General features: G+C 45.3%; 1 protein-coding gene across 1 annotated transcript; it reads right to left on the bottom strand.

Moving 5' to 3' along the window:
* Positions 1–11,268: 11,268 nt before the first annotated feature.
* On the bottom strand, positions 11,269–13,408 carry LOC144119489 (uncharacterized). Its single transcript, XM_077652085.1, has 3 exons — positions 13,177–13,408; positions 12,275–12,858; positions 11,269–11,283 (listed from the first exon to the last, which is right to left on the bottom strand). Exons 1-3 carry the CDS (start codon positions 13,406–13,408, stop codon positions 11,269–11,271), a joined length of 831 nt encoding a protein of 276 aa, XP_077508211.1.
* Positions 13,409–14,077: the final 669 nt, after the last annotated feature.

Genomic DNA, 14,077 nt, shown 5'->3' with positions numbered 1-14,077 from the left:
TGGCAGCCGCTAGATGGCACTACATGTATAAAATACGTTGTCACTAGTCTTCTGTGCATTCTACTGGCAGTGAATGTGGAGAGATGGACATCCGCCTCGAACAGCGTGTAAACAAAATTCTGCGTGAAGCTTGGCAAGGCAGCCACACATACGTATGAGCTGGTTTGGTTTATGGGGGTTTAACGTCCCAAAGCGACTCAGGCTATGAGAGACGCCGTAGTGAATGGCTCCGGAAATTTCGACCATCTGGGGTTCTTTAACGTGCACTGACATCGCACAGTACACGGGCCTCTAGAATTTCGCCTCCATCGAAATTCGACCGTTGCGGCCGGAATCGAACCCGCGTCTTTCGAGCCGGCCGCCGAGTGCCGTAACCACTCAGCCACTGCGGCGGCTAGACGTATGAGCTCCTTCGTGACACGACCACGAGACATTATCGCGGGCGCGACTTTTTGAGGAGCACAAGAGGTTTGTTTCGGGGAAAACTTCTGTGGAAGACGACACAAGGCACGGGCGCTCTTCAACCTCACGGAATGAAAACAACGTGGCTCGTATCAGCGAAATCCTACAGTAAGACTGCACCATTATAGTCCCCATGCTATCAGAGGCTCTCGACATTAGTCAGACAACATGCCACCAAATTTTGCCTGAGAACTTGAGGAAACGAAAGCTGAATGCTAGACTTCGGCCGCACTCACTCACACAGGACCAGAAAGACACGCGGGCATCACTGAGCACTGATTTGCTCTTCGAGGCAGAAAAGGATGCTGCATCCGTCGACAGCATCATTGCTGAAGATGAAACGTAGTGTTTTCAATACAATCCTCAAAGATGCAGAGTGCCAAGTGGCGGTCCACAAGCCGTCTGGCGTCGAGAAAGGTGCGGCGACAGAAGACCAAAACAAAGACAATATTGATAGTTTTTTTTCAATGTTAGAGATGTCATACACCACGAGTTCGTCCCGCAAGGGCAGACGGTGAATCAGGAGTTTTATATCCACGCGCTCCAACACATGCGTGATGCACTGCGATGCCGTCGCCCTGACTTATGGTCATCTGGACAATAGAGCCTTCTCCACGATAACGCAAGGCGTGACAGAAGTTTTTCGCCAAGTACAGCATTACTGTGCTTTCCCATCCGCCATACGCGAATGACCTCTCCACATGTGATTTCTTCCTGTTTCCTCGCGTGAAGAGAGCCCTAAAAGGTCGCTGGATGGGGAGCGTGGAGACCATTCAAGACGTCACGACAAAGGAGCTGACAGCCGTGCCAAAAGAAGCGTTTTGCAACTGTTTCCAAGACTTCAAGAAGCGTTAGAAGCTGTGTACAGACTGCAAGGGAGACAATTTCTAAGGGGTGCTGCACAAGTGATTTCAATGTTAAACGCTTTTTTTTAACAGACGCAGTCTCGGAACTTTACTGACAAAGGTTATGGTTGTCCTCTGTGTTACTTTAGCCTGTGTAAGGAAAGCTCTTAGGACCGATTGAATGCAAAGGCTCACAGCTGGATAAACCAACGAACAATCCGAATGTCTGCTCTTATTACAAATCCCTTTTCAAGAACTCAAGTTTTTGAAACAGGTAAAGGTGACGTGTGCAGAGGAAAGACAGCATATTTTGAACAAGGCATGGAGCCACAAGGAATAAAATGCTTTGTAGATCTCTGGGAAAGCTTCAGATATTGTAGAAAATATTATAAGCTTATGCTAGGAGTCTTCTATTGAATGGAATCCTCGCATTTGCAGCGGATGCATGCGATATCAACTCGCAGCAACAGGCCGCCGGCCACCTTGTCTTCTTGCTCTGGTTGGCTAAGTTTTTTGGACTGTGCGGCTCTGGCCAAGTCGTCATGCTCGACACATTGCCGACCTTCTGACCACACGTCAGTCATTTCTTTCGTGCAATGCTTGCTATGGACATCTAAACATTCTTCGTCGTTTTTATGGTGGTCGCCAGCTAGTCCCCAAAGCATGCAGTAGAACTTTCCTGGAAACAAGTGCAACATATTAAGTATAAAGCTTGAACATTACTTAGGTACAGCTAATCCTCTATGTTCAAACGAACAAGGCGACAGCCCAGACAGAAGAGATCTGTGCCATGCAGTTTTGTTCCATCCTGGCCTTCATTGATGCTCTACATCCACGTTCCAGAACAAGCTCTGTGGACTGTAAGCATGCATGGAGCCTAGGTCAGAAGAGTACACGAAAATTTTGAGTTCTGCTTTGTTCCCGTTCCTTCCTGAAACGTTTTTCAGTTTTGAAATTACTTTAAGGCCCTACAAACAAGTCTGACACAGACGGAATCGTTACTGAGGCTGCTTCGGTGTACAGTTTCTGTGTATTTGGCAGTAATAGGCTATATTGGTGCGAGAAACAGTGCAGAATACCACAAATCATCGCCGCTTAGGTGCTAACAGCAGGCAACGAACAGTCTCATGGACAGAGGCAATAAAGATAAGTGCGTCTTTTAGTTGTACTGTCACCTGTTTAAAATGTATTTGCGAAGAGGTTCGTTTCTAATGCGACAAAAGCACTCACTTTTAAAAACAAATTTCTTGAGCGTTAAAGCTCTGTGCCGTGGTACGCTACATGCACCATCCACCATGGCCATACATTGATTACGCTATGATAAGGTCGATTACTTTCTGAGCATCATCAAAGATATATGCCAAGCACTCGAGTTCCGTTCGGAAGTGCTTTAAGGGAGCCGTAGAACACGTTTACACTTACCACCTCTGCATGGCTAAAATGTTGTTTTCACTAAAAATGGTATTCTCTGTAAAAGCTCTACATTTAAAGGGACTATGCAATAAATTAATTGAGATTACGTAAAGCAGACGAGAGATAGGCATTCGATCACTCGTCACCCCAGTGCAAGAATTGTAGAGCTAGCATCAATAACAGCGAAGATATAGACGATTAAAAATTATGCTCCTCCTCTCCCCCCTCAACTCGTACACGAGGAGCACCAGAAAAAAATAAAGAGAACAGCTCTGGGACTGGGCCTCTGCCCATGAATACGTCAGCCACTGACGTTTATTTTGCAACTTGCCTTTGTCGCTCCTAGCCCCCAAGCAGCAGCGTCGGCGGCGTGGCGGCATCTCTCCGGTGTCTTCGTCTTCCTGGATTGCGGTACGCGTCGGGTTTCTTTGCTTGTCATCTGTGGTAATTAGCAGTAATAAACCCGAACCTCGAGGTACGACTGCTCGCTTTTACGGCCGCGATGGGCATCGAGCCCTATGCGGGCGCACGAAGAGCCGTGCGAGAGGCTCCGGAACTCCCGACAGAAGGAGGCGGCAGAGGAAAATTGAAACCATATGCGCGAAGGAAATGCCCTGGCTCGCTTGCCCGAGAGGGTCGCGCGACGGCACGAGCAGACGATTTTCACGGCTACCGGAAGTGTGCCCATGACGTCGTGGCTGCCGTGGCTCCAGCGAATGAGAGCGTGTGGTGGCCTGGCGACGTCATGGTACAGTGACGTCTTTGTTCCACGATTTTAGTTACAAAATCGGTCGCTACGAGTACACCAATCGGCCCGCGAATTTTGAAAAACATGGTTTTAAAAGTTCATGTACTCTCGACCACTTAACGCGACCTCTTGCCAAGCTCTTCCCGGCGAATAAAATGTTTTACAATCAATAATAAATTGCCGGCTCATTTCCGAAGACTCATACTTTGTGTGAATGCTTCTTAGCATCATTTCTAAGCATTGAAAACATTTACAACTGACTTTTTATTCGTTGCATAGTCCCTTTAAGCGTCTTTGGGGCTGTTCTGATTAAACAAAACATTATTAAAGCAGACAAACGTATCACAAGCGTTTGTCGTAATAAAGCCTAGCATCATAAATAGATGCTAACAATGAAAACGTTTTATTTATCTGCGAACAGAAAATTTTCGTTTTGACTTTGAGTGGACGCCATTTATAGCACTCAAGGCGTCTCTACGCTGCGCCATTGAGACTCGTGCCGCCTTGGTTGAAAAAAAAGAACAGTTTTTGGCATTGCAGTTTCTGTCCATCACACAGACGGTAAATACCGAAGCACACACCTTGCCCGTCAGTTCCAACTTTCAGAAGAATGCAATCCGGCGCAGCAGTTAGCACTTCATAGTTAGGTTCCAAGTCGAACGACCAAGATCGCCTAAAGAGGAAAGGAAGAAGAAAGTGGCAAACCCTCTATTTAGCTCTTTGTTAATCTTTGAACGCTGAAACACAAGTAACCGACCGTCGGAAAAGGAAGGTTTGAGTGAATATACCCTCGTAATGGTGAATGTTGTTCAGGCGTGAGATGCGTTGTCCACGGAACACCAGATAACAAGAGGAAAGGATTTAAAACATAAACACGCCGTTACTTTTGGGGAAATAAATTTAGAATGACACTTCAGCTTTGCCTTGAGTAGACGCGATAGCGTCATTTCCTTCAATTTTTCTCTTTGTCTCACTTTCGCACTCGCTTAGTGGCCCTCTAACACGCTTGAGCCAATATCCGTTTGTGGCATATGCAAATGACCATTGACAATTAAGCGAATCGAACAACTGATGTCGTAGTGTTTCAAACATTTAAGAACAGTACCACCAACATAAGCTCGTTCTAAAAGAGAAAACTGGAAAGAATGGCGGTCCCGATCGAACGTCTTCTCATGATAGATCTGAAGCAAAACAACCTGATCAGGAGAGCAGGAGCAAGTTTCTAGAATTATACGCGGAATATGTAAACGACATTGTATTGAGCGGCCTATCAAAACTGCGCATTTTTTGAGGACCAATCAGAACGTACATTGCGAATTGTAGGCAATTTGACAAAACTTTAGCAAAAATTTTGTAATCCACATTCGCAAACGTGATGGCCCTTAACCCTCCACTGAACGCAGTTTTTCCCTTACAGTACTTTTTCGGAATTAAGACCGTAGGGCTTCTTGTGAAAGACTGTGGAAGGGCCTCTACATCAAAGTCATCGTGAAGACCTGCAGCAGGGTTGCAGTTAGAGGGATTGAAATGCTTTGTAAAATTCACTCGAAATCCCGTCACGACCAAGAGTTTTTAAAGGAGGTAAACGATTGACTGCTAGCTCTACCTCCTGGTGCGTGAAAGAGCCGCTAATAACTGAACAATCTTATAAAGGCGTCACGAGAGATGTAAAATGAGCGATATTGCCGGAATTTTCTCTACCAGGAGTTTCACTAAACACGATCATTACTTTGTTAGTACCATTCACTAAGGTTCCACTGGACATCAGTCGAGGAATCTGCTTCGCAATCACATGACTACACTCATCAAGCAAAGCTTGTAGTGTCGGGCATTCACAATGCAAAGCACGCTTTTTATGAGATCGAAGTGTTCCGCAACATGCATTTATAACTTGCTTTTAGCACTAGCAATTTCATTAATATATGAGCTGGGTGCTTCACATTGTCCTACCCAGAACCAATTCGCTCTTCTGTAATTCAAGGCTGCCCGATGTCCTCGCTGCTTTTTGCCCTTCATCTGGAGCCGATTTATTTGAATCTTTTGTGATCTCCCTTTGCTCTCGTCCCCTTCTATATCTCCCTCCGTTCCCCTTCCCACGTGTTAGGTAGCTTACTGGGCATCGCCTAGTTAACCTACCTGCCTTTCCGTTCGTATTTCTCTCTCTCTTTTGTGTAACATTAATATCCATGGCTTTTCTGTCTTAGGTAATGCATTTCTTGCATATGCTGATTATCTTGCTTTTTTCTGCATTGAGAAGCGTAGCATTGACACAACTAAATACATCAATTCAGCATCGTCTCACGAGTTCTGATGAATAGCTCTAAAAGGAGGGGCCTGTTGCATGGTACTCAGGGCTCAACATCGCTCTGTTATGCCGGAATAGAATGGTCGTGTGTGTCTCCCAAATGTCTTGGCATTCCACTGCATGCATTTAAGTCAAGTGCACATTACTAAATGAAGCGAGTTCCAGGCGTTGAGCGTTATGGTTAGAGCCTTGTCCCACATCGCCTTTCTATTTTTAGCAACGCAGAGGCCTGGAACACCTTTCTGGCAACAAAATTTTAGTATGTACTCCAGGTATTGCACTGCGCTAGATATTACATCAAGCGTTTGCATCGAATATTTTGACACTTTTGTTTGGACATCTACTTTCTAGCCGATGCGAGGTGATAATCTTTTGATGCCTCTTTGCGCAAGAGGTTTGCACTTAGTTCAGGTGAATGTGTGAGAGTTAGTTTCCCACTCCAGAAGTCACCATCTATGCACATATTCAGTCACAGTAGAACATAGGCCATTGTAGTGCCACAATCCATACACACATTCACTCACAGTATAACGTAGCCCACTCCGGAAGACACCATCTACGCACACATTCAATCACAGTAGGCCATAGTCTGTTCCTGCTGTCATGTGTCCTGCTGTGATGTGGACAGTGTGGATTGATTGTGCGCATAGATGGTGACTGCGGGAGAGAATGTGTGTTATTATAAGAGACTGTGCGCATAGCGGGGTAGATGCGACAGGCTTTAGGACATTGTTAATATAGAAGGGACGCTACTGTGGAGCAATTGCCGGCAGATAAAGCAAGGCTAACCCCACCTGTAGCATTCAACACCTCAACCTCAATCAATTTAGTTGCCCGTTTCTTGTTTGTTCACGATTGTTTCCAAGCGATGTCAGAACAATCTTGCAGTTTATCTTCATGATCCTTTTTCCAAACTTAGTTTTTCCATCATATTTTACTGAGTGCCCCTCCTTAGTAGGCTTTATGCAGGAAGTTTGTGCATCGGTGAGGTTTTGCCAGTTCGATTTTATAACGAGTACTTATAGTCTGTTTTGCGCAATTGACTATGTAGAGATTTGATAACGATGGTCTTTTCGACACCATTGTATGTTCTATGTAGTTTAGCCTCATGGGTCATGATGTGTTAAAGCGCGTGTGCAAGATGCCGCTTCCTCCTTGCACCAAAACGTTTTTTCATAAATTAAACACACCAAAGCTCTCCCTTTTCAAATGTGGCTCCATAGTAAGAACATTTTTGTACCTTCTGTTAACCGTCTTCTGGGCAGTATAGCTGAAATCATTGAACAGTGTTTGATCAGCTGCAACAATGAGATTTTGTGTTCAGGTGTACTGCGAATGACGCTAAAGAAGGAGTTTGTTTTAAATTCCTATAGTCTACGTTACCGTGTGGCCACTCAACGTGGTTGCGATCCCTAAGACATGTCTTTTCTCATTGGACTTCATAGCTTGTGAAGAACGCGCATGGCAGACCGCAACGCTGAACCTCTCGCTAAACCTCTTGCTTAGCCCAGGGGCCATTTTAGCCGAATGATATTCCAGGTCAGGGAAATTTACGATAAAAGAGACTTTCTACCAGAGTGGTTTCCGCTGTCGATGCGGTGTCTATATTTGTCGCACTTGTAGCTTTGTTGTTTTCTGTCAAGCTAATGCAGTGCTGTCACTAGCTGCGGGCTCTGAAATAATCTGTATATATCCCTTTATTTACATGCATATCCACGTATCCGTGTTGAAAAAAAAAAAAAACCGTTCGGGAATATGCGTTGCCTGCCTAGGTCACGACGACGGCTTTTAGACCGGACGAGCTGTTTTATTTTTCTGAATTATTGCTTAGCATGAATTATTCTGAATTATTGCTTAGCATGAAAACGCTCTAAACGTGAAAAAGAGGCGGCCCTCCGAAAATGGCAAACAAGGACAAAAAGTGGTGCGTTTTCTCGCGGTACATTTACAGCAAAAGGGTTGTGACCTGTCGGAGTTGACGCTGTCGCAGTCACGTTGACTCATGTAAATGGCCCAAACCTTTTCGCCCTCTGAGGCCTTTTACGCTTTTTTTTTCCGAAAAGACGCAAAAAGAACGCCCAAATCAATGACCCGGCCGTCAGAATTTATCTGCCATCGGCTTTTCTTCACGAGTTATAGCTGCTTATAGAAATAATTTACGTACCATCTGCGTTTTTAAGATCTAAACACTTAGGCTAGGTGATTGTAAAACAACAATTAGAGGATAGGAGATGCTGGTTGGAAGAGACGCAGGAATTTTGTTGTGAATCAATATTCATCAAAATCTCAAGCGTTCCTCGCCTTGCATTTAATAAAAATTTCTGCTTAAACTTTATTCCAGCCGAACTTACACTTAAATGCTCAAAACAAAACAATTTCATCAGACCTCAATATCAAAACTCATATAATTTACCGCTACCACGTTTGACGGCAATCATATAAGCAAATAATGAAGGAAACAGGTCTGCGAGAAATAATTATACTTTCTTATGCATAAAGGGGCACAATAACTGTCCATAGTTGGAGGTCTATACAAGTTTGCACTTGCACGGAGATTGAAAAGTTTGAAATGTTTTAGAAATTACGGGGTAGAAACCTCAGACATGCGGCATGCGCAATTATTCAATGTGTACAAAATTTAGGAGCAGGGCACGTTGCTATGGTCAGCCATAAATATTTCTTGGAATGAAGGCAAGGGCAAAAATTATTTCGCTATGATGAGAGATCAAACCCTGTACTTCTCTTTTATCTCATTTCACTGTGGGCTCTTTTTACACAACTGATTTGCCATAAAACGTGCAAAAGGAGAAGCATATCTTGTCAGGGTTCCTGTGGCCACACTTCTATGTGTAAATTAGACCATCTTCTAGACTATACAAGGTAGCCATGTCTGCACTTCTGGAAGCCTTTCTAAACAAGCACTTTTGTGAATGGAAATATCTCCTGAACATAATTAGAATAGAAAGAGATAACTGCAGATTTCTTGCCAATTTGCCGCGCACAGGGGTACGCATTCTTTTTCCTGACCGCTGTGTAATGCCGATTTCACAGGCTTAGACATTTTTAAAAAAGAAAGTGGTTTTATATATTCTTTTCAAGATAGGACCACTGTGAGAAAATCTGTAAGCCAGAATATATTCTTACCACCAGCTCGTGGCGTCAGCTGTATGGTTGCCCCCTGGTTTCTTTTTTTCACCTCAAACTGTATTTTTTGTCCTCTGCAATGAATAATAAAAATAACCTGTAACGTTACAAGAGCCCAATGAATGCTCTAAGGCATTGTTTTCCCCTGGTAGCTTTACTAAACTCATGCGTTTAATCGAAATAACGCTCTGTAACTGCTCCTCAGTGAGGCGATTGTTTTAGGGAAAATTTCGATGCCGCATGACAAAATCGTTAATCGCAAGCGGATGTAAAAGCTTCTTACTTTATTATGTTATTTCGGCGATATTAACGAACACCCACGGTTTTATCACACCGCACAGCTTATACCCACTAAACTCAAATCAACCATTATGGGAATAAATGGGATCTCTCCAAGCGCCCTCCGTAATTGACGCACGATGGTCTCCGCCTGCCCTGGAGTACTTTTTTTACCTCACAATACAGATTACTTGTGGCAGGCACCGGGAAAGCCAATTTTCACCGCCAGAAATAGGCCTTTTTGCGGTTAGCAGCAGGAGCTGATATTCACAGCGAAAATTACACTTCCACAGTTTGCATTGCTGCAAATATCGAAGATACAGAATTTACACGCGGAACATTCAGTGTTCTTTCCGGTTGTCTGTGGCAGCGGACTTTCTCTGCAGAAGATACGCTATCTTTAATTAACAATGGCAGATTTTAACCAGGATTTTTGCCATTCAAATCGGGTCTTCGGCGATGTCGGCTCACGGCCTGCAATCAAGCTTTGTTCTCAACAGTTACCGATTGCAATAGAACCTAAAAGGTGTAGTATGCTCTATAGCGTTATTTATACCTCCACCCGTTGCAATAACTTTCTTTACGTATCGATTCTACATGTTATGCAACAATTAAGCTTGTTTATTGTAATATTTTTGCATTTTTTATGGAGATGTGTAAAAAAAATTGTGCGCTGTGTCGCACTCGCGGGTTGAAAATAACTCGCCAATACCATTACCATTTATTAGTGTGTTCTCAAAATCGCAAGATAAGGGAAAAAGACTCCAATTAGAGGCACACATAAATTCAAGTAGAGTGTTTATGTGTACAGGTATTATTTCCCTTCCTTTTAAGCCTGTCATAACCATGCCTCGCGCGAGCAGGTACCACCACTCACACGAAAGGTTCACACTGCCTAAGTACACGTTTGCAGTCTCAGAGACAATGCCTTTTCTATTCATACATATCTTTCTACTCTATGTTTGGATGCAATCGCCCCATCAACAATATCTGTCACGCACAACCCTGGGTGTTTCTTCTCCCAGCTACACCTGTCTCCATTAGAAAAATGCGTCTCGCTATTTTAATGAGTGCCACAAGTCATATCCCCAGGAGAGAGCATGAGAAATGTACAGACCGAATGAAAGGCGGACTCGACTGCCTAATAATCGTCATTTTCATAAGTCAGTGACGTTCACTGAAAGAGGATTGCTTCCCACTTATCTCTGCTAGCCCTCTCCTGCGCAAGCTACAGCAACGCCACCTCCAATAATTGCCTAATCCCATCTACCCACCTTACTGTGTAGGTCCGCCATATATGCTTGGTTCTTATTTTGTCTTGAGCTGTATTCCGTCACCCTAATGGCCAATGCTTATGCGGTTCTCTCATCTCAAGCCATAGCCGCGTGACTTTCCTTATTGTCATTTCGGTGTGAAGATTACCGACACATGCTTTCTTGTTTTTTGAAGGCTTCCATGATTATTAACCAATTACATAAGCACCTCTGTTGTTACTGCTTGCACAAATGTCACAATTTCCTGTTACCTACTTAGGTATCTGCCTTGACATAAAATTGCTCATTGGGGCAGAGAGCTTGCTCCATTTATACTTTGCTCACCACAGATTATACATGGTTGTCATTATAACTGGGCGTCTCTGCGTAGACGTAGACAACATTATGCTTGCACCGCGTACTATGCCTCATTACGATAGGCACCACCTTGATCAAGGAGAGCTTGCGGATATTCCCAGATGTACAAACATTATTTAAAACCCAACTGTTACTTTGAGCTTGGTTCGGAAGCCGTTATTTCACAATACATGCATGTGGTTTAACGCTTTATATGCTTTATCTGTCCTCCTATCCTCGCTGCGACTTACAATTCTCCACAAATCGCCTACGATTCTCAAAGACTGCAAATGTGGAACTGAGTGAAAGCTACAAAATCTGCGTTACCCCGCTTCAAACAAAAACCTTGGGCTTTTTTTTTACTTCTGACACAGACTGTTCCTTTTCAGTCAACATTTGTGAAGAGAGCGAAGTTCATACATTATTTGCTTTCTTTCTGGATTTAAAGACTTTAAACATCCCTCACAATTCCACTGCCTGCAATGGAAGAAAAACCTGCTGTTAAGTTTGAATGCCTATGTAATGTTTATTGTGAAGTACCCTTCTATGGCCTGCGCCATCACAAGCTAATGTTGCTCGCGTATTTATTCATTCAGAATATTTGCCTGCCTGTGCAATGTAACACCTTTCACAACAGAAGTATATTTCATATCTTTGATCAACTCATAATTATGGCAGAAAGATTGAGATTGCTGTGCTCTTTCCCGGCTTTCAAAAGTTTGAACTACTGTTCTCTATCACCAGTAGCAAGAGCGAAGAAAAAGACATTAAACGCAAACCCTCCTCAGCACAAGTATGGTATCTAGGGTATTGTCCTGGAGGGAGATGTGTCACTGCCGGGACCGGGTAATATTTTAACATATAGCGAGGACACCCACAAGCAGCCAAGGCAAAGTTTCCGTGGAGCTATTAGTTCGGCAAAGACCACCACCAGGCATGTATTGAAGCATTCAGTAAAACTTTTTCATTTGTTTGTAAGAGCAGGCTAAGGCAAAAAAAAAAAACATGCTCTTCGTGGTATATGCAGTATTACTGAGAGAGATGCTATCTGATTAACAGCATGCAATATGCGAGCAAGCAACTCAGCATGACGGTTTTTGTGCGGCTCGTTTGTGTTATGGGCATTGCGTACTTCCTTATTTGTAGCTACTGCTCTCGATGCGCGTGCGGAGTACGTGCCGCATTGAAATGCTTTGCATGTGGCTCTCAAGCCTTGTTTTCTTTTTTTTATACGTCTTTATTTCTGCATAAAATAGGCCTAGCCTTGCGGCAGAAATGAGGGGCTTCATGGGGGTGGAGGTGGGGGAGGGGGAGGAGGGCCGGTCTCCACTTCTTCTTCGAAGTGGGGTGGTCCTGTGGTCGGCTCTGCGAAGGAACGGCCAGGCCCTTCTTCTTTCTTGAAGTATAGGAGAAAAGCCCGCCAGAGCCGGAGTGCGTCCGATGATCCGATGTGTAATGGTGGATCGACCCATTCATGCAAGGTGCCAGGTCGGTGCCCGCCCAGGGACTGAAGTGCTCGCTCCCGCACCACGTCAAAAGCAGGGCAGCGCCACAAAAGGTGTTCGGCCGTGCCTCTGGCCGGGCATGCCGGGCATTGAGGGGTCGGGTATGAGTGCGGGTTGATGAGGTTGAGCTTTGCTGGCGACAGAAGCTGGCCAGTCTGGGCGCGGCGGAGGAGTACCGCCTCTACCCTTCGGAAAGTTCTAGGTGGGCGGCGGTATAATTGCTCAGGGTTCGCCACGTGCTGGAGGATGCGGCGGCGATAGCATTGTGCGCGATGCCATGTCTCGGCCCTATCCATAGGAGGTGACGACGGATGTGCAACGTCATCACGGGCCCAAGAAGCGGAAACGAGTGTGCATCCAGGCAAAGGTGCGGAAAGAGCTGCAGCGCGCGCTGCCTGGTGTGCCTTTTCGTTTCCAGTGATTCCTTCGTGTGCAGGAATCCATCTAATAACAATAGTGTAGCCCTCCTCTCGCAGGCGTCGGGCTTCCGTTCGAATTGCGCTAAGAACGGCATAGTCTGCTCCTCCCGCACGGCATGCGGTGTACGCTGCTTGTGAATCAGTGTAAACATGGTAGGTGCATGGAGCCGGATCCTGTCGATCTACTATTCGAGTAATGGCAAGGCGTATGGCAATGAGCTCGAGATTAGTGACAGTGTGTTCCTCGGAGAGCCGTTCAACTATTGTGGTATCTGACTCAGAGTCGTGACAAGCTATTGCGGCGCCAAGTTGAAACTGAGCGGCGTCTTTATATAGTTGGATAGCCCCTTCTTGGCCTAGCTTGTATGACATCTTCTCGTGACGTTTAGCGGCAGCTTTGCGCCTTTGGGGATTAGCTGAACTCATGCTCTTTGGTAGTGGCATACCCTCTACTAAATCGATTAGTTCCCATGGTGGGGCAGGAGACGACAGCAGCTCTAATTTGTCAGTGTTGTAGCCTAATGCCCGCAGGATCTGACGGCCAGCCGCCGTTGTGGAGAGACGGACACGCTGGGCTTGCAAGTGCTGCTCTGCCACATCCTGTAGGGCATTGATTTTGCTGCATGCGTGTAGGTCCTCTACTGGGCAGAACTGTGGCAGGCCAGTAACAAGGCGCATCGCCTTTTGATTGATTCGCTCAAGCTGAAGGCGTTGGGTCGCGTTAAGCCGCATGTAAGAATATGCATACAGTATTTTTGATGTTATGAGTGCCAGGGCTATCTGACGGAGTCCCACCTCTTTGATTACCCACCCACGCGCAGAGACGCGGCGCATAAGATGTAAAGCCTGATGGCAACTAAGCACCGTGTTATGAATCCAGCTTTTGGCTCCTCCATCCTCGTCAATAAGCATTCCGAGTATACGGATTGTTTGTTTCCGGCAAATAATCGAGTCCCCTAAATGAAGAGAGATAAGATTTCGTTCGGCCTCGGCTCGCAGCCGCGGACCGTTTATGACAGCCACGTACTCGGTTTTTTCCGGAGAGGTTTTCATGCCACATTTCTTGATGTAGTCGTGGACGGCATTAAGGCCTGTCTGCAAGGCTAATTCCTGCTCCGCAGGGGACCCAGAATTGGTCCAGAGCGTTATATCGTACGCATACACGGCAAAATTAAGACCGGGTATCGACGTTAGAATTGGCGGAAGACCTGACATCGCGATATTAAAAAGAGCCGGAGATATGACGGCGCCTTGGGGTACGCCGGTTCGGTTAGGTTGCCGTGCACCCTGAGTATCCCCAAGCATTACCGAGAAAGTTCTGTCCGCAAGAAACGCTTTCACGAAGCG

The sequence above is a fragment of the Amblyomma americanum genome, chromosome 1, assembly GCF_052857255.1.
Source record: "Amblyomma americanum isolate KBUSLIRL-KWMA chromosome 1, ASM5285725v1, whole genome shotgun sequence".
NCBI lineage: Eukaryota > Metazoa > Arthropoda > Arachnida > Ixodida > Ixodidae > Amblyomma > Amblyomma americanum.
Note: the sequence above shows the minus strand (reverse complement) of the source record. Positions and strands in the feature narration are given on the sequence as shown.

Coding starts and splice junctions, on each gene's coding strand:
- LOC144119489 (XM_077652085.1), bottom strand. CDS start 13,408: ATGCGCCTTGTTACTGGCCTGCCACAGTTCTGCCCAGTAGAGGACCTA. Junction 12,859..13,176: donor ACTAATCGATTTAGTAGAGG/GTATGCCACTAC, acceptor ATTCACAAGCAG/CGTACACCGCATGCCGTGCG.